Below are 18951 nucleotides of genomic sequence, written 5' to 3'. Positions count from 1 at the left end.
TTACTGACCATACAGAGCTATGCTGATGCCATACCTTATGTATCATTTTTACAAACTTGTATCAACATTAGGTGTATCATTGAACAATGTCAAGAAGTCTTTTTTTTTATTTGAACCTTTTTGAAACAATTTCATTTAGTTTTCTCAGATTTTTTCACAACACACTGAACACACTGATTTAAGTGGTTAATTATTGCGATTATGAATTATAATGCAACAGTTTGTGAGAATCGGAGGAGTTAGAATCAGGAGTCAAGCTCTGTAATCTCTGCACATAGCTTTCATTCCTTGTGCTGAAGAGAGAGTTTGTGTGTTTAAATGCCAACTCATGCCAGAGTTGGCCTAGTAAACTGTATGTCACAGCACACCTCTTGAGCACAGTTAGTAGCAGAGAGTACTTAAATACTGTACTTAAGTACAATTTGGAGTATTTCCATGTCATGCTACATTTTCAGGATTTCAAGTCTGAATCTCAGTACCTTTTGAGGTAACAGTGGTTGAGTGGATGGCACATGATCAACACCACTTGTGAATCCTTGCAGGGCTGTGGCTGCCATTGTAATGCCGTCAACTTATGTCTATTTCATCATCTCTTTTTTTCAGATGAGTCTCCCTCTATAGTAACTTAGCTTGTGGTTGTTGTCAGTTTCATTTTTCCTTTTTGAAGTTTTATTACATGCTTCGGTGTGTTCGCTTCCTGTTGATGAGTGTGGACGATGGTTACTATTGTTTTACTTCTGTTCCCCCAGTATATCCTAAAGACTTCGCCTCTTCCTTGGCTTTGTGCTGTTTTAGGGTTTACCTCTAGCCTGGGAGGAGGCACTGCCATGAAGACTAAATTCAGTAGATAAGATTGTAACATGACTGGCTGCATCCTTGCTCTCCAAGATGGATACTGATATATATCTCTGGCTGTTAGATGGGTATACTGTGAATCCCCCTGCCCAGAGGTGGGTATACACTACATACCTGCACCTCTGGTTGCTGTCTTGTTACTTTGACAGAGCCTGCAAGGGGTCTTGATTAAATCAACCCTGGACAAGGACGATGTGTCTGGAGCTGGCTTTGTTATGGGAGTTGTGGAGACTCTGTTATCATTCTGGCTCCATTAATTCCAATTCATTTTTAGCTGTGTGATAACTAGCAGCGTCTGCTTGTCTGTGCTCTCACAAGTCAGTGTGCTGTGTTTCCAGATAAACATGAAGCCTGTTGTGGGAGGTTCTTCTTTTCCTGTCTGTTCTCATGAGTTGAAAGAGAGGACAATGATTGGTGCCAAACTTCCACATTCAGTGCTGTAAAGTTAATATAATGACATATACTGTATATGTGTATAAAGAGAAGAGAAAAGGAATATCATGTTTTGAAATTCAGTGTACAGGCTTTGCACTGTTTCAGTGACAGAGAAGATTTGCAACAGCTACTTTATCTCTCTGGGACGCACTGAGTGAGCCAAACATTCATACAGCTTTCACACCACGACTAATAAATAAACTATACTAAAAAGGCAAACTACACATGGTCTTAAAATTAACCAGATGGACAGTACAGTATCACCATAGCAGGGTTAAATGAGTTTGTGTATGTGTGTGGTCTTCATCAGACAATGAATTTCAGGCTCCTTGTGGTCTATGACTGTTTCTTCCTTATAAATGCATTAGTAGCTTATGACGTTTGACCTCCACAGCATCTGGTATCTTTCGCGCAAGCACTTGTTCATACTTATACTTACTGTAATTTCTACAATGACTGAAGTATAGTTCTAGTATAGTTCCATGTAGTCCCCGTGGAAATTTAGATGCATTGTAATATGTTAAACTACAGGCAAACATTTTAAAAGTATAAAATATATCCGTCAACTTTTTAAAACTCTTGTTTTATTTGACATTAATCTCTAATTTTTAATACTCTAATGGTAAAGATGGAATGGAATGGTAAAGGCTTGGAAATGGGTGTGTCTTGTAAAGATGGCACACTTGTATTCACAAGGCCTCTTTGTCTAGTCTTACAGTAAAACAGATGTGGGTTGTGAATTGTGGCTATGGGAGTAAGAGCTATTTTGGACCTCTAATTCTCTCACTCACACTTTCTCTCTCTCTGAAAGGGCTGAAATGGCATGACCATATTAAGGTTCAATAGGGCCAAAACATGAATATTGACACAAACGTACAGTATATTCACACCAGTTTTTAGTTTTTTATTTCCGTGTCTAGCCAATCATTTGGCCCATCCTACATGGGATTACAACAAACTGCTGTATACCAAACAAAAATCTTCTGTTAACATATACAGTATACAAACCCAAAAGAAAAATATTAATTATAACATATGTATTTTTAGCCTATATACTTTCAGATAGCACATACTTATAAGCAAAATTTCAAATGAATGATACACTGAATAGCAGAAGAAAGAAAAGAGAGGCTACAGTACAAGCCTAAAGTTTATCTTGATAATGGGCTTTTTTTGTCATCCCCCAGGCTTTTTCCAAGTAACTGTCTAACTTACATGTTTCGTATATGAATTGCCAGCGAAGTCTTATTTGTAAAAAGAAAAATTTAATTTTTTTATCTTACTGAACAAAAGTTTAGACTGTTCCCACTAAAAGTGACAATAGAAAACAAAGTGAGTATAGTGCTGTTTATTTGTAACTGCAACAGTCATGTGAACTTAAAACAAAACACTAGCTAAAAATTGCAATAGAAGGAAAAGAAACACAATACTAGTACTACTACTAATACTACTGATGATGATGATGATGATAATAATTGAATAAATAAATGCAATTTTGAAAAGTAATGAGAAATAAGAGAATAAATAAATAATCTCAGTTCAGTCTTAATGTGGTTCCAAGCAGAGGCAAACTGCTGTTTTGTTATCTAGTAATCTAACAGTTATTAAACTGTGGACTGTTTAGTGATAATTTTTCCACTATCTTTTTAATATCAGTACACACAAAGTCTACAACATTAATGTGAAAATTTCATGAATATGCTTATGAATCAGGCGTGTGTGTGTGTGTGTGTGAGTGAGAGAGAGACTAAATAGCTGTGTAGTGTCTAGCTAAAAAGTAAGCAAAAACAATCTGATACATGGACTTTCCGGGAAATCTTCAGCTCCTTTGCTGTGTTTTTTACATTATCACTGTGAATGAATGTATTACTTTGATTCCAAGTACTAGCTTTTTCAGGCCTTGTATATTCAAACTCTTTCCACCATGAGAAAATCTTTTTTTTTTTTTTTCAGTTTTGTTTCTTGGAACTGTCTTTCTAAAAGGAGAGAAAGGAAAAAGCTTTTACATTCCCAAGGACAAAGGAGGAGTTTGTGTTGTGGGGAGGCAACATGACTTAGTTTCTCACACTTTCATTGTGAAGGATGTCACTATAACTGCTTCCAAAAGGGTTACTATATAGAAACAAACTCTTCCGTATTAAATACTATATTATTAATTATCAATAGAACTAATTTGTAAATGGTCCTTATTTCCCAGTTACTATGTATGGATCTTTTTCACGTAGTTAATTGTGCACCTAAGGCAGAAGCATGAATTTCCATGCAAGAAGAGTCACCTTGCCTGCCATCACACCACTTTGTCTGCAGAAGCGGGTAGGAATCTTACATCTCCTCTGTACTATCTGTTGACATCTTAATATTTTTTCTCTGTAATTGTGAAGCGCTGCCTTCTGTTCATGTTCGCTGATCGTTTTAAATTGAAGCTGTTTTTATAGATGTATGCACTATGTAAGGGCTCACTGTGTAAAACTTTGCAACGTTTTTTGTCTTCATAAATATGTTCATATTCTGTTCACAATAATTTGCCTGTGCTATTATTACTTGTTTGAAGTTTCCCCTGGGATTTCTACTGGGTTCTTGTTGTTAGCTAAAATGTTAGCTTACGTGCGTGTGACACAGATGCAACATGTCATTTGATGCTCAAAGATGGTGTATTAAACTCAGAAAGTAGCCAGCGCTCAATGGACTCTAGAAATATACTGAAATGCAAAATGTGCAGTTCACTTTAATAAAGAACATGAATGCTGAACAAAGAAATCCCAAATGTTAAGTGAGACTATCAATACAGTGTGTTTTTTTTTTTTTTTTTTTTTTTTTTTTTTTTTTTTTTTGTTTTTGTTTTTGTTTTCATGTATTGTCTGTGGAGCAGCACTTCGCATGACATGACATACCTGATTGGAGTGTTGGTTCTGTGATTTCTAAGAGTTGTTCATGTTCACAAACATCGGTTGATCTGTCCAACAACAATATAATGTAAATTCTTAAATTCTGGCCTGTTTCCCCTTTTAAAAATGCTCCATTATTTCCTATGGATTTATAGATTCTTGCCTTCCATCTTATGATGGCTTGCTCTTACAGTTTACTTTGACATGGGCATGTTAACCTGTATATCATACTAACAGTGAAATCACTTGTTACAGACAGGGGCAACCTGGAATGTAAAGTTGAAATGTACAGTGAAGTGTGGACCTGTGTGACAAATATGGCACCTTCTTGTGAACCATGTATAGGTAGAATGAGATGAATGTGATGTTATAAAGGGACACAGAAGTGTTTTTCATTTTTCATATTTTTCACCTAACACGGCAGCGGCGGATGGCCTCCCACCATTGAGTCTGGTTCTGTCCAAGGTTTCTGCCTCTTAAAGGAAGTTTTTCTTGCCACTGTCGCCAAATGCTTGCTCATGGTGGGATTTGTTGGGTAAATAATATTATAAAGAGTACGGTCTAGACCTGCACTATAGGAAAAGTGCAATGAGATAACTTCTGTTATGAATTGGCGCTATATAAATAAAATTGAATTGATATTCATAAAGCCACCTCAAGTATCGTTTGTATCTTATCTCTGCCGTCATTTTTATTGTGTAAAGTAGCAACTAGCTTTCTAGCATGCTTATCTGTGTAGCTTGATAGCATTTGTCTGCTGTTGTAATTCATCTCCTCATGGGTGCATGCTGAATGTTCTGTAAAGCAAATGGTCTTCTGGACATTAGTATTTTGTATTTCCAAGTGGACCAGTTCTGTTTCAGCACTGAGAGCACCGGTAGCTTAGTTAATGTTTGCGAGCAATTAACTGTAACTCACTAATAAATGCAGTAGGCAGTGCAACTGTTAAGGTGTAAATAGCACCTGGTTTGGCCATTAGAGAGTCCTATGTGAGGTTGAGACTGTCTTGTTGTTACAGTGAGGAGCTGGGAGGACATTTCTCAATGGTTTCTGAGATAGACTAGGCTGGAGGCCATCCCCCTCACCACCACTCAGTGATAGAGCTGCAGCTGTGGGAGTGCAGTTCAAGGTTAAACCAGAACAGTCTAATTGGCAAAATGGTTCACATCGTCCTGTCCTTGAGATTAGAAGGTCTAATATGTTCAACAGGACCTTATGTATTGCAGCATACTCAATGTCTGGATTTACACTGCTTTGCTCAGTTGTTTTTTGCTTTTCATTGAAAGGCCTTTTGTGCACATCATGTTCTGTTGCTCTGCCCTCCGCTTTGTCCCTCACCTCTGAGATGCAGCTCTACAAATCAACAGTCTAGCTGGCATTAATGTATGTTGAATGTGACTTGCGTTTGCATACTGTAGCAATAGAGCCTGGCCCATAAGTTGGTGGGCTGATATGATTTCACCAAATCAGCTTATCACATATATATCAGTATATGTAAGTTTTATATGTCGGCTGATAAGTATGCGAAATGCGAAAGATAAGATTGCGTTAATTTAGAAACATTTTGTAGTTTGTCCGCTAGAGGGCAATGACAAATGTATTTTTCCAACTCTAAAATATCTCACTTGTTATATATCTTGGTCATGATTCTGTAATACATCAAGTTAAAGTATTCTTATGGTCTTCTTCATGTTAAAAAAATGTTTTTTTTAAATAAACTCTTGAATATTGATATCATTGGCCTAGAAGAAATTCTGCCAGTACTGGGTCCTGTCTTGAACAACTGCTTTTAAACAGTTTCTGGCCGCAGCAGGAGACTTTGTTGTGCCAACTAGTTTCAGCAGATTTAACTGTCTTCAAGTTGGAGGAGGCTGAAGTTTTTTTCTGTTTGCTCTGCCATTTTTACTAAGCTAACGCTACTGTATTTTGTGTGTGTGGGAGGTGTGAAAATAAATTAATGTCGACAGTGTCACCACTGCTGAAAGTTGCCTAGATTATAATAAATTCAGATTAATCAGATTTTATCTGGGTGGTGAGTTTTAATCTACCTTTAAAATAAAGTTAAAGACCAATATCGAGCACAACCAGCCTAGCTAGTACAAAACTAAGCAAACAGGGTGCTCCCTAACTGTTATCTTACATGTATAAATAATTTAGTGACACTATTACAACAGCAACTACTACTACTAATACTAAGAATACTATTAGATTTGCAGATTTGTTTAGTCTAGTACAAATCAGATCAAAATAAAACTATCCACACATTCTAGATGCACTTTTGAGAAAATTGTTGTCCAATATCTCCCCCAGTGAGGTTGACTTTTGTATCATCACTTTGTTAGTTAGTTAATGAGTGGTCACATATTTCAAAAGTTGTCTCATTTTGGCATGATTGCACATACAAGGCATTACCAAAGCAACTGTTGAACAACTGAAGCCAATTTACTCTCTTGCCCTTTTTTAAAGTAAGGAACAGTAAACTAACTGTACAGGTAACATTCTTTATTTTTGCATGTTGCAACATAAAAGGTGTACTTAATTGATATGACTTAGGTGGACATGAATGCTTTTCAGGTGAAAGCATGTGTACATTTGGATCAGGATTACTTGCTGATGAATGCAGCTCTGTTTTCACTGATATAGACATCAGCCATTTACACAGCATTGCTACCTTTCCTGGCCATTTATTAGAAACTCTTAACCAATGATTAACCGTATCTTCCACTCAATGTTTTCAATTACCTGGAGTGAAAAATGACACATAATGATGCAATAATTCATTTGTAGAAGTCAAGTTACATTCTGAGTTATGCAATTACAATTATTCAACTACTATCTGTTGATAGTATAAACTGTATGTACAGTATATTATTTAAGTATGTGTATTTCTCAATTGATTAGTGAAAGTTGTCATTTGCTGCTTTTAAAGTATCTGTGTAGTATGCCTGCCATCTGCTCATGAAACATGAGTAGAAGACTAAATATTACCAGTGTCCAGTTTGATTTGTTGCTGTGATTCACATCGCTGAATGATGAAGGTCAGCAAGATGCTGAAATTCCACAAGGTTTTACAATATCATACTTACCATATATTTAGGGATGGGAAATCCTGTAATGTTTTTATATAAAATTTTATACACACTTTCTTTGTGATTCAGCATGGAATATTTTATGTTTGGAAACAGCATCTGGTACATTTCTGCATGACTCAGGCATCAGCTAAGTTAATTAGTGAATCTAAAACAAGCTGCAGAGCAGTATTCATTTCTCCTTGGTGTGGTGCCTCGCTTTTAAATAGCTTTGTATAGTAAACCATGTGAACACCATTTTGGTGCCTTAGGCTAAACACCCACAATTTGACATCAAATAATTTGTGATAATTATGCAAATACTTGTGTGGCTCTGATGTCAACCTTCACCAGCAGCAGTAACATGATGATAAAGCACTTCCCAAATAAATCTTAAGAAGTTTGTTTCATAGAGAGGATTTTAGAGGGAATTTCAAAGTTTTTTTGCTGCATTCATGATACCCTCTACAATTCCTCCAAGGTCTACTATAGAGTAACAACCCCACAGCATGACGCTGGTGACTGGTGAAGCACCTGGGCAACAGTTTGTATGCACAGTGACTTCATCTCAACTGTGGAACACAGTAGTTCCCTCAGAGTTTCCATAGGTCTTTACATAAATATGTACTAACACAAATCCTGCTGCGTAACACGTTGTAGTCTCCCTGTCTCTTCCTCTTGTAAAATACCCATATAAGAGGTTGTTGTGTACAGTAGAGTTCACAGACTATGGTCTGAGTGATGGCTGGATTGGAATGGATTCATTTCATGGTTCAGAAAAAAATTATTTTCAAAGGGCAGTCATTGTCAAAGTGTGTGTACTCTACACATCCAAACTAAAATTTGCCCAAACCCTTAATATTTTCAGTTGGTCTGTGCTAATGCACCAAGAAGGTTTCCTCACTCTCTGACAAACCCTACCCTGTTCCTGGTGAAATGTGATGCCTCAATGATTTGATTTGGCCAACTCTCAGGAAGCCACTTCCTCACAGCCACAACCAAGGTAGATGTAGTTATCAACAGCAGTGCAGCAAATACATAACTTTTTTTGATCTAGGGTTTGTTTATTTTAAATGAATATGGTTTTGCACTGTTGTTTCAAGTTCTTAGCTGCTGTTGTCTTTTTTTTTTAACCAAATCTGAGACAAAGATTTTAGATAATTAACCTGCAGTGTTAACTACATTAAAACACCGGCTGCTGGAGTAATCTGTTTAATGCAGGCCTCGTCTTTGTTAGACATCCACAAACAAAGATATTTGTCTTGTAAGGCTCCAAGCGGGCTGATTAACCACTAAGTGATTTATACTGAGAAGTGATGTCATCGCTGGAGGCTTCCATTTGCTGATGACTCCTTGAGGAGTCATCAGCAAACCTCAGCCCTGTTTGAGCTCTGACCTCCTTTCTCTCCACAAAAGGAATCAGGCTCATCCTGCCCAGCTTTAAACTACCAATAGAACTCATTGAGAGAAAAGAGATGGCCCCGGCCTCTCCGCACCCGCTTCTGTCAACTTTAGACTGAGTTGTCTCAACTAGCATTACATTTAACCAGCACCTTTGTAAATTGCTCTGTGGGCTCTTGCAGGGCATTATACAGGGAGCTCTGCTTGCCATGGGCGTGTGAATGTGAATAGAGAGGGGGTTGGAGCCTTGTGACTCTCTCTCCACCCCCTAATCCCTTTTCAGACATGGAATACGTAACATTGCTGGTTTCATCTATCTGTTAAAATGATGGCATTTTGTCATTCAGACATAGGTGATCAGATCATACCGTCAGATTAACGTAAAAGCGTGCATGACTGAAAGGGGCTCGAGTGAATGAGCAGATTGATCTCTGGCTTCTTAATGCTTTTTGGTGGAGAAAGGTAGCAAGTGATTTGGTATCAAGCCCCAGCGATACAGATATGTGGAGTCAGTACAGCCCTGTGCTAAGAGGCAGTTTTGTCTAATTGCCTCCTTTCACTCCACTGCAGCACCGAGCAAGAGAGAGAGAGCGAGAGACTCATTGTTTCCCAGCTCACACTCGCTGTGCTGTCTGATGCATGTTTTTATGTTTCTTACAAAAGCTCTCTTTTGCAATGCTGTGTACTCAGCCATGCATAGGCTACAGAGCTTGCCCAAACTCAGAACTCTGCTTGGCTCCAAACAGGGGGGTAAGTTGTACTTTCAGATGGATCAATTTGTTAAGTGTTTGATGTCTCAATGTGGTATTACAAGATTACTACACAGTTTCTTATCAAGCTCATATATTTACATCATGGAACCTGCTTTGCATTGTTCTCTACTTTTGTAGGGCATTCATCAACTCTAATTTTGATTACCCTAACTGGTGTATGTGAGTCAAACTGATTAATTTGTCTGATACTGCATTACTTCAAGCCAAAAAAACACTCCTTGTAGGTAAAAAGTACCCCCCTCCTGCTGAAAGGTTGAAATGGTTGGTAATTCAATGCTTCTGTTGCAGGTAATCAAAGTTTATAATGAAGATAACACCAGCAGAGCTGTAGAGGTTCCCAGTGACATCACTGCCCGGGACATATGCCAGCTGTTTGTCTTGAAGAACCACTGCATTGATGACCACAGCTGGACTCTTTTTGAACACCTCTCTCATCTGGGAATAGGTAAGATTTTGTTTTCTGCAAAATTGGCATTGGCAATTTTTTGTGAGAATGTAAAATTCTCAATAACAGCATGGTCAATATCCTGATCAAATCTCAAAACACTGAAGTTGTATTTAATCAAAACGTCTCACTGCAACCCAGTGTATCAGAGGCTCAGAGCCACACGGTTCCCTGTACTGTACATTGTAGCCAAAACAATACTTAATAATAATTGATATCATTGTTATTTTGTTGTCTCAGCCAGTGTTAGCCATAATTTTTGCAATGAACCTTTAGCAAAATAAAGTTTCTTCAAAGGTGTCATTTCAATCTATAAATCAAATTGCAATGTTAAAATGTATGGCTTTCTAGCCTGGTTCTGCACCTCTGAATAATTGTACACATTTCATTAATGATGAATGAAATGTTGAATGAAATGATGACATGAAAACTGAATGGCTTTCTGGTTCCAAGAGAAAATTTCTTGTGGCATTTGTGAAAGTCTAAGATAATGTGCAGAGTTCAGGTTAAGTCCTGTTGGTCAAAATATGCTTGAAGCAAAGTTGATTTTGACATATTTATAATATGTATTAATCATGTGATGGTAATGTTGTTAGTTCTATGGGCGAGGTTTGCTTGGTTTGGTGGGAGGAGTAGCGGTAGGTGGTGAAATGTGTAGATATGTGTGATTGAAACAGGGCACTGTCCTCAATCCTAAACCAATTCATTACCCAGTCACATTGTGTAAAATATGAGGGGAGCTGATTGTGTCTTAATCACTGTGAGGCATCAATTATAGATCTCCCTTGCATAGAATATTATTTCTCATCCTCTATTGGCATTGCATTAGTAGAAAAGTAGAGCAGTGCATGTGTGAAGACATCACTGTCTACATTAGGATATATAGATTTTCTCTCACTTGTATTATTTTCAACCGTACTAGTATTTTCTGTACGGCTTTTGTTGTGGAATGCAAGCTTTTTTACACAACGCTCAGTTCATATGCAAAGGGAACATTCTTATATAAACTCTTATTCAATTAAATAATTTATAAAGCAGGGTATGCCATTTTTCAGAATGATCTTATCAGCCATGTAAATCACAGCTAGTTACTTGTTGTTTGTTGATTTCTTGGCCCTGATGTTGTTCATAGTTCATTGTTCAACAGCTTCACATGAACGTCTGAACAAAAAAAAGTTTGCCATTAATTCAACCATCATTTTAAGTTAGGAAATAATTAATGTTTGTGTCATACTGCTTTACTTGAGAGCCATGCTCTCATCCAGGGGTTACACATTGATATAAGGTTAATAATCAAACTCCGCGCCTCAGAGTGAAGCAAATATAACTCTTATCAGCAAATCTTTTGCAGACATCATTGCATTGTGATTTTGAGAAGATTTAAACTTATGTCTTTAACCTTGGGTGGCATTACAGCTGATTCTATTTGGTCTCCATCTTTTCTCCATAGAGAAGTGAAAAACAGGTTAACCTGTCATTCATTTTTGTCCCTCGTGGTCTCACTAGAGAGAACCATTGAAGACCATGAATCTGTTATGGAGGTGCTATCAGGCTGGGGAATGGACACAGACAGCCGGCTGTATTTTAGGAAGAATTATGCTAAATATGAATTCTTCAGAAAACCTCTGGTAAGTTTGTAATGAAATTATACTCTATATATGATTATGGGTTCACACACATCATTTTGCATTTGGTATATCCTCTCTGTGAACCTACCTACCTGTATTCCCACCACTGTGTGGATTGAGGAGTTTAAGGAGTGTAATAACTGATATTGATTTTATATTGGTAGGACTTTTTCCCGGATGACATGGTCTCTATATCCAGTGAAACCAATGGGATGGTGGATCACTCTCAGCTTATACAGGTATCAAGTGCTCTCTGTTTACAGTGTACTCTCTTTGCCCTTGAGTGCCAACTGTGAGCTCTGAACCTCTGTCTAAATGTGTTGTGTTACCTTAAGAATCTACTGCACACACCCATCTATGGACAAATATTTCTCTACCACCACAGACCTTTCTCAACTCCAGCACCTGTCCAGAGATACATGGACACCTCCATGCCAAAGAGCAAAGCAGGAAGTCTTGGAAAAAGTTTTATTTTGTCCTGCGGAGGTCGGGGCTTTATTTCTCCAATAAGGGAACTTCCAAGGTCAGTAAAACAAAATGACTCTTCTACAGAATGTTGTATGCATTTTGAGGAAAATCTCAAACAATACAAAAAGCAGATTGCTACATGCATTATTTGTTGCATACAGCTAAAACCATTCTATTGCATGCGATCCAGTTTTGATATGTAATTGCATTACATTGGTCATTTTTTTCCTTTACTTGAATTAAATGCATATAGTCCTTAGTTTACACAGTAAACATTCAAGAAAAAAAAAATACATGGCACCAATTGGAAAATTAAAATTCCTTACTTAATCTGTGAAGATACATCCTTGTCTTCTGTTTGTACACAATGTGGTCACCAGTTCATCCTCTGTATATATCTCACTCATGTTGTGAGAGGGCAGTGGAACAGGTTTAGCTTGATTTTCCTTTGGTCAGCTGGCATAGCAGCCAGGCAGAAACAGTACTCCCAATGCTGCTGTCAAGTGAAGCTTATACCTAGGCGCAAGCCATGCCAACACAACCACTTCTCAACTGCTTTCATTTCCTACAACAGTAGACCTTTTGTTGTTGAGTGCAGGAAGGCTCTTTGGTATGGCGCCCACTTTTACCCTAGCAGGTTTACCATTCATCTGTGGTCTTGGTTAGACACACTGCTAGTCAGTCAGCACAGACACTAATGGCTGTGGCATTACTTTAAATAAGGAAGTGGGAACGATGTGTGACGTGAAAGCAGAACAATGGTAGTCTTTGTGCTTTTTTTCTAGGAACTTTATCTTTGGCACAATGTGACTGTTGATACTGTTTCATTTCAGTCCCTATCAATATGTCTTATTTTATCCTTATCTCTTTCATTACATTTATAGGTTAACCACACCCAGAATGACTGATAACACTGTTATTTATAGATGAATATGCATTGTTTAAATTTAAAGTGTGCTCCACCTCTGTCCTAAATGACTTGCATGTTCCTTCTGCCCAAAAGATTAGACTATAAGCATGGCTTGATTCAAGTATAGGTGGTATTTATCCATAGGTTTTCTATTAAAAGCATGTCTCATTCATTTCTAAAAGGAAATGACTTTCTTGGGCACTATTCTTTTTTTATTTATTTATTTTTTGGTTGTGTCCCTCACATTAGTGATAACACCATAAAATAAACTGAAGAGGCAAGATACTGACAAACACAAACTTTACACGTGTCTCCATCACTCACATACAACAGATTTACAGACGTGTTGTGGACCCAAAACTTTGATTTGATGTTGCCTGAAAGTTTATATCTACTGTACTTTTGTTTCATTGTGACCTCTCTTTGTTTTACAGGAACCAAGGCATCTCCAGTTCATTGCCGACTTTAGTGACAGTGATGTCTACACAGTGTTGTCAGCCAAAAAACTACATGGAGCACCTACAGATTATGGCTTCTGTGTCAAGGTACCATCACTTTCTAGAAATGCCAATACTGTACAGAAGGAGCAGGAGTATTGATTCCCAGCATGTTGAACTCCTTTTGTCTCCCTGTAACTTCTTTCTCCAGTCCACAAAGTGTAGTTCAGCCCGGGACTTGAAGCTGCTTTGTGCGGATGATGAGCAGACCAGGACCTGCTGGATCACAGCCATGCGGTTGCTAAAGGTTGGCTTGCTGATCACTAACTTCGGGTTGATGTCTAAGAGGAGGAATGCTGAGTCAGTGCTAGAATCAGATTTAGCTTTGGGAGGAGGTCAAGGGAAACTATTGAGTGATGCTGGATTAGCACTCATGCTCTTTATAGAAGCAGCATGTGTTCATTGTCTGCCATCTGTGGATACAGTTTAGAGTATTAGTCACTCTCCTGCTAGTCTATAAATAATATACAGTAGACCAACAGACTGTGATTGATTTGTATCTGCCCCTTTTCATCACTACACTACAGGTCTACTGAAAGAAGTTTAAAGTTAACATGTAATAAATATTTTGGATTATAATTTAAAATGCTGACATTTTTCTGTGTTTCAGTATGGGATGCAGCTGTACCAAAACTTCATCCAGCCACACCAGAAGCAAAAAGCTTCACCAATGGTAAGCTGAAGGTCTTATTTTTATGTCATGTTTTTCAGCCAAAAAGCTCTGATAAACCCACTTTATGATACCTGCCAACGACAGACCGATTGTGTTAGAAACTAGCTGGGGAACGTGGTAGAGCATTTGTTAGCTAAAAAGCTAGATATTTTACTCCAGTGTTGGTGGAGACTAGACCAAAGTTAAAAGGAAAGTGAATACTGGACTTACATTTATCACGTGGCCAGAAATACAACTCCAAGTTAATGCTCATGTTGCTCCGTGTCTGTTGGATGTATGGGTAAATGTTTGCTAACAAGTTTACCATCACAATTTAATAAGGTTGGTGGTATTATGTCAATGTTGTTCCACTGCCCTCAGGTGACCAAAAGCAAATCAATTAATGCAGTTAAAAAAATATGTTGGAGCTAACACATAGCAGTATAGTAATACATTTGCATAGGACAAATGAGGCACCACCAGTGTGTTAATGCAGGTTTGGTGTCCCAGAATAGCCTCGGACTCTAATGGGAGTATTTTTGCAGCAGTGAACACAATCTATTTAAGGCTTTTGGACATGTTCATGAACCCTCTGCTTTCTAAAAATACACAGTGATCAGCTGCTCTCAGATTTAACAACTCATCACCTCTTCTCTGCTGTCGGAGGGTCATATGTGACCAACAGCCTCGCCAAGAGGATTAGCTAGAAAGATAAGGGAGTACATAACTCTGCCAAACGCAGGGTCAGGCTGCTGAATCTTCTGTGGTTTACTTGACAGATTTAGCTCAACACGCTACCTTGAGAAAACTGCTTCATAGGATCACTGAAAAGTAAATAAATGCTGTGTTCGAATACAATATTAAGTAACATATTAAGCAATAATAGGTATCTTTGCATCATTGGAACTGGGGCAGAGTGGATAAGACGGGCAGGAATGCTTCCGCCCTCAAATAGTGTTTTTCCACCAAATTAGCTCTGGTTCTTGAACTGGTTCTGTTCAAGATTCTTGGAACCTTGGTGCTATCTAGTGAACCAGCCCGTGTTTCCACCAGTTTTGAGCAGAACCATTGTAATCAAGCATCTATCAACAGAGGGCATTACACAATGCACAACGATCTGTAGAATATGACACGCCCACTTCGGTTCTCAAGGAAAACCTGCTATTTTTTGGTTCCCGCTGTGTTCAAAATGAGGTGCGTGAACCAGAACGGAGATGGTTCCATGCTGGTGGAAAAAGCCTAAAAAAGTAAACAGTGCTCACTTTATTTTAACCACTTGTTTAAATTGTAAGCTTGGTATCTGGTAGAGAAAATGTGTGTGTAATTTAAAAGCTTCTTGGTAATCCTGATGATAAGAAGAATTTTCTTGAGTGTGTGTGCAGCGAGCCACTCACTATATGGCAGCTTAAAGGACTGAAATGTGCCCATGTGTTATTCTTTTCAAAGCCACTCTTATCTCTTTTCAATGGAGTTTTCTGTCTGGAATCATCTAGAAATTATGAAGATGGAGTCATGTTACTCGGACACTAGGTGGCAATACAATACCACAAGACAGCAAAAGTCAGTCTACGTCCCTTTCACAGTATACAAAGGAAATCAAAGCAAAAAAGAAAAGAGTACGATACATGTTTTAATACAATAGTAGTTTTTGTGTCTTGGGAAAATAAAGCAAAAAACTGAGGAGGGATTTAAACAAATATAAACTCATGCAGTCAGTACAAAAATAACATTTCAATGTATGTGTGCAATTTCAGAGAAGCATCTCAGAGAATTCACTGGTGGCCATGGACTTTTCTGGCCAAAAGAGCCGGGTGATTGAGAATCCGTCTGAGGCGCTGTCTGTGGCTGTAGAGGAAGGCCTGTCATGGAGGGTAAGTCAGAGTATTGCTCATAAACCTTCTCTACCTGAGAAACAACAGTAAGAGACATTTCCCAAAACTGTAAACAAGAAATAAGGGTAAACTGGAGGTTAGATAATGCTTTCATTTTCAACAGCCATATTCCTGTTGTTTCACCCAGTGAAAACATGTACTCTTGACATTTTGGTGAACTTAATGAAAATCTCTAAAATAAATGGTGCTAAAAAGGGTGTGAGAGAATGAATCTAACATCTAACAAATTCTTCAGATGTAATCATGCGCTCTTACAATTTATAACCGCATCATGTCTGTTAATGTCCAGTATAACAAGTAAGAATTTCCATTTTTGAACATAGAGTATATTCATACACAAAGTGGCACAACAGAATAAAGCTAAAAAGTTGAACGGTTGTAAGTACCTTATACTTCGTTATTACCTTAAGAATACAAAGGCAAGAGAAACAGGATAAATTAACTATGTATTAACATTACTTCAACTAATATTGTGGCTACAACTCATTTCTCCCGTAGAGGAAAAGCTGCCACCGTCTGAGCGGCCACGGGAGCCCCTCCACATCACAGGGCTCAGTGTTAAACATAGGTTTGTGGGACACATTTTTAGTATATTTGATTTGATGTCTGTACACATGTAAAATAAATCATTTGTAGTATATTGTCTCTTTGTGCTTCAGCCCTCCACTTGGCTCAGTCCTGGTTCCACGGCAAACTGTCTCGGGATGAGGCTCAGCGTCTAATCACTCAACAGGGTCTTATTGATGGGTAAGCTGTTAGACTGTCATTAAAGACATTAGGTTTATTAAGACATGAGAAACATTATAACTGCATTAATTTATTGCATTATCACAACATCTGAATGTATCTTTACATATTTACATCTGTCAACATACAGAAGCAGATCTCCAAAAAGCAAAAACAAGGGGAGCTAAAGCAATATTCTCTAGTAGTGCATAATAGACAAGACTTTAAGAGACAGTTTGTCCTATGTCATTCTTTAAGTGCTGGCAAATGCTGCATTATGAGTTCAAAAATGTTTTAGAATAATTATCTATATTTTAGAAAATTTAGAAATAGGGTCAAAGTGAGGACTTAAAACAACAACAGTTTAAAATTTTCTTTTTGTTTTCAGAGTATTTCTTCTGAGGGACAGCCAAAGCAACCCTAAGACATTCGTACTGTCACTGTGCCACATGCAGAAAATCAAACACTTTCAGATCTTACCTGTGAGTACAATCCACTGTTTGGATATACAGTTCCACAATGTTTTTCATTAATCTTCCAAAAACTACCTCCAAATTTGAACCTCGTGCTCAGTAAGTCACCTATCTCTTGTGTGTGATTCCTTTGTGTGTGGATGCGCATGTATGCATGTGTATGTGTGAATACTTCACTGTAGGTGGATGATGAAGGGGAGTTATTCTACAGTCTGGATGACGGTCACACACGGTTCACTGACTTAATCCAGTTGGTGGAGTTTTACCAGCTAAACCGAGGTGTGTTGCCCTGCAAGCTCAAACACCACTGTGCCCGGATCACCCTGTGAACAAGGGACCCAGAGACCCCCGAGGGCCCACATGCACCTTAACTCTGGGGCCTGTCTGGACAAACACTCCCAGTGTTCTTGTGCCTTGAAGAAGAAAGATACACAGATGAACTGATAACTGAAACCACTGTTATCATCCACATTCATACTTTGGTACATGGTCCCTCCTTTTGAATTTGACAGTAGACTGTATACTAACTGACTACATGTGCTGAAGATGATTTGTTTTGTCTGGTGAACAAACATACTCTTTGCCTCTGTAATGTGCCCATAGGTGGCGGTAAATCCATTGTGCAAAGTCCAAACATGACTTTTTGTGCTCTTGTAGAGCTGAATGTGTACTGCAAACAGATTGTGATTCTAACATCATGCCACCAATGAAAGAAAGTAGTTTTTTTTTTTGGTAAGTGACATACAGTAGCTGGAATTTGAGTTTCCACTGAAAACATTTCAATATACTGTCTACTGCAGTATGTGTACAGTAATTATATACACCTGTCAGTTATGGTCTGTCAAAGCTGATGATGGTCGAATCCCAACAAGGGCATCGACTTTTATTTTAAATTATATCATGCTGGGAATTGTAGTACACAACACCTCTCTCCTATTAATTTTGAGTAAAACTAAGCTATCTTACATTTCATTGTCATTGTATCTCTTAAGTATTCAGGGTTTTTTTTTTTTTAAGAAATTATCGTTGTTTTCTATTTAGAGATAAAATGACCTCTCAGGAAGTGTCACTGTGCATGCCCTGTAAGCTGGACTGAGACTGCTGTAGAGAGAAAAGGAGAGGTAAATGTACAGGTGGAGAGAAATGGCACACAACCTCACTAGGCTGCACTGTACATTCATTTTAAATGTATGTGATTAAATGAAATCTTTGTATTACATGAAATTAGTTGTGAGCTTGCTCTAGAGCAAGTGAAATATGTTTCACCAATTTTAGATATAAGCCATTAAGATGTAAATCAGAAATACTGTGTGACTGATTTTTATCATATCTGAATTAATTGTATATTGAAATTCAGGTTTCATATTTTCCAGAGATTCATGGATACAGTTTGCAAAACCTGGGTTCGTTGTATTTTGATGTTATTGCCACTGCTGTGGATATTGTGTCAGATATAGTTCGTTCGACTGAAATAATCTGTTAGTGGTTTCATTTTCCCCCCACCTGGACAACAGTGCATTGAACAATGAATGTCATGGACTGCATAGTTTATTTTTTTATATATATATATATATATATATATATATATATATATATATATATATATATATATATATATATATATATATATATATCTGTTTGTAATGTATGACTTTGTATGCATTATTGTCACATTTAACAATAAGCTGCAAGGTAAACACACTTGTTAGTTAAACCTACATTCCAGTAGGTTTCAGTGATGTTAAACCTGCCAGCAAAGTGTTATTCATGTTGGCTGTAGTTCAGCACGCAGCACAGTAAACTCTTAACTCAAAAGCCCCGATGAGATCTGGGACAGTGTGAA

General features: G+C 37.8%; 1 protein-coding gene across 7 annotated transcripts in view; it reads left to right on the top strand.

Moving 5' to 3' along the window:
* grb14 (growth factor receptor-bound protein 14) overlaps positions 1-18580 on the top strand; it is a 28244-nt gene extending 9664 nt beyond the window's left edge. For 3 of the 7 annotated variants that reach the window (XM_044216148.1, XM_044216143.1, XM_044216144.1), the window contains 12 exons: positions 9706-9862; positions 11369-11490; positions 11655-11729; positions 11876-12013; positions 13303-13413; positions 13517-13612; positions 13976-14038; positions 15772-15888; positions 16408-16477; positions 16569-16656; positions 17024-17117; positions 17291-18580. In XM_044216148.1, the coding sequence (XP_044072083.1) occupies positions 9706-9862; positions 11369-11490; positions 11655-11729; positions 11876-12013; positions 13303-13413; positions 13517-13612; positions 13976-14038; positions 15772-15888; positions 16408-16477; positions 16569-16656; positions 17024-17117; positions 17291-17437 (1278 nt within the window). In that variant the 3' untranslated portion in view covers positions 17438-18580. Of the gene's footprint in view, positions 1-3334; positions 3604-5883; positions 9395-9705; positions 9863-11312; positions 11491-11654; positions 11730-11875; positions 12014-13302; positions 13414-13516; positions 13613-13975; positions 14039-15771; positions 15889-16407; positions 16478-16545; positions 16657-17023; positions 17118-17290 lie in introns of those variants that run through there. The other 4 variants (XM_044216146.1, XM_044216145.1, XM_044216149.1 and 1 more) reach the window with 4 other exon arrangements.
* The last annotated feature ends 371 nt before the right edge of the window (positions 18581-18951 follow it).

Source organism: Siniperca chuatsi, linkage group LG12, assembly GCF_020085105.1.
Source record: "Siniperca chuatsi isolate FFG_IHB_CAS linkage group LG12, ASM2008510v1, whole genome shotgun sequence".
Taxonomy (NCBI): Eukaryota; Metazoa; Chordata; class Actinopteri; order Centrarchiformes; family Sinipercidae; genus Siniperca; species Siniperca chuatsi.
This window is presented reverse-complemented; position numbering and strand designations above follow the sequence as displayed.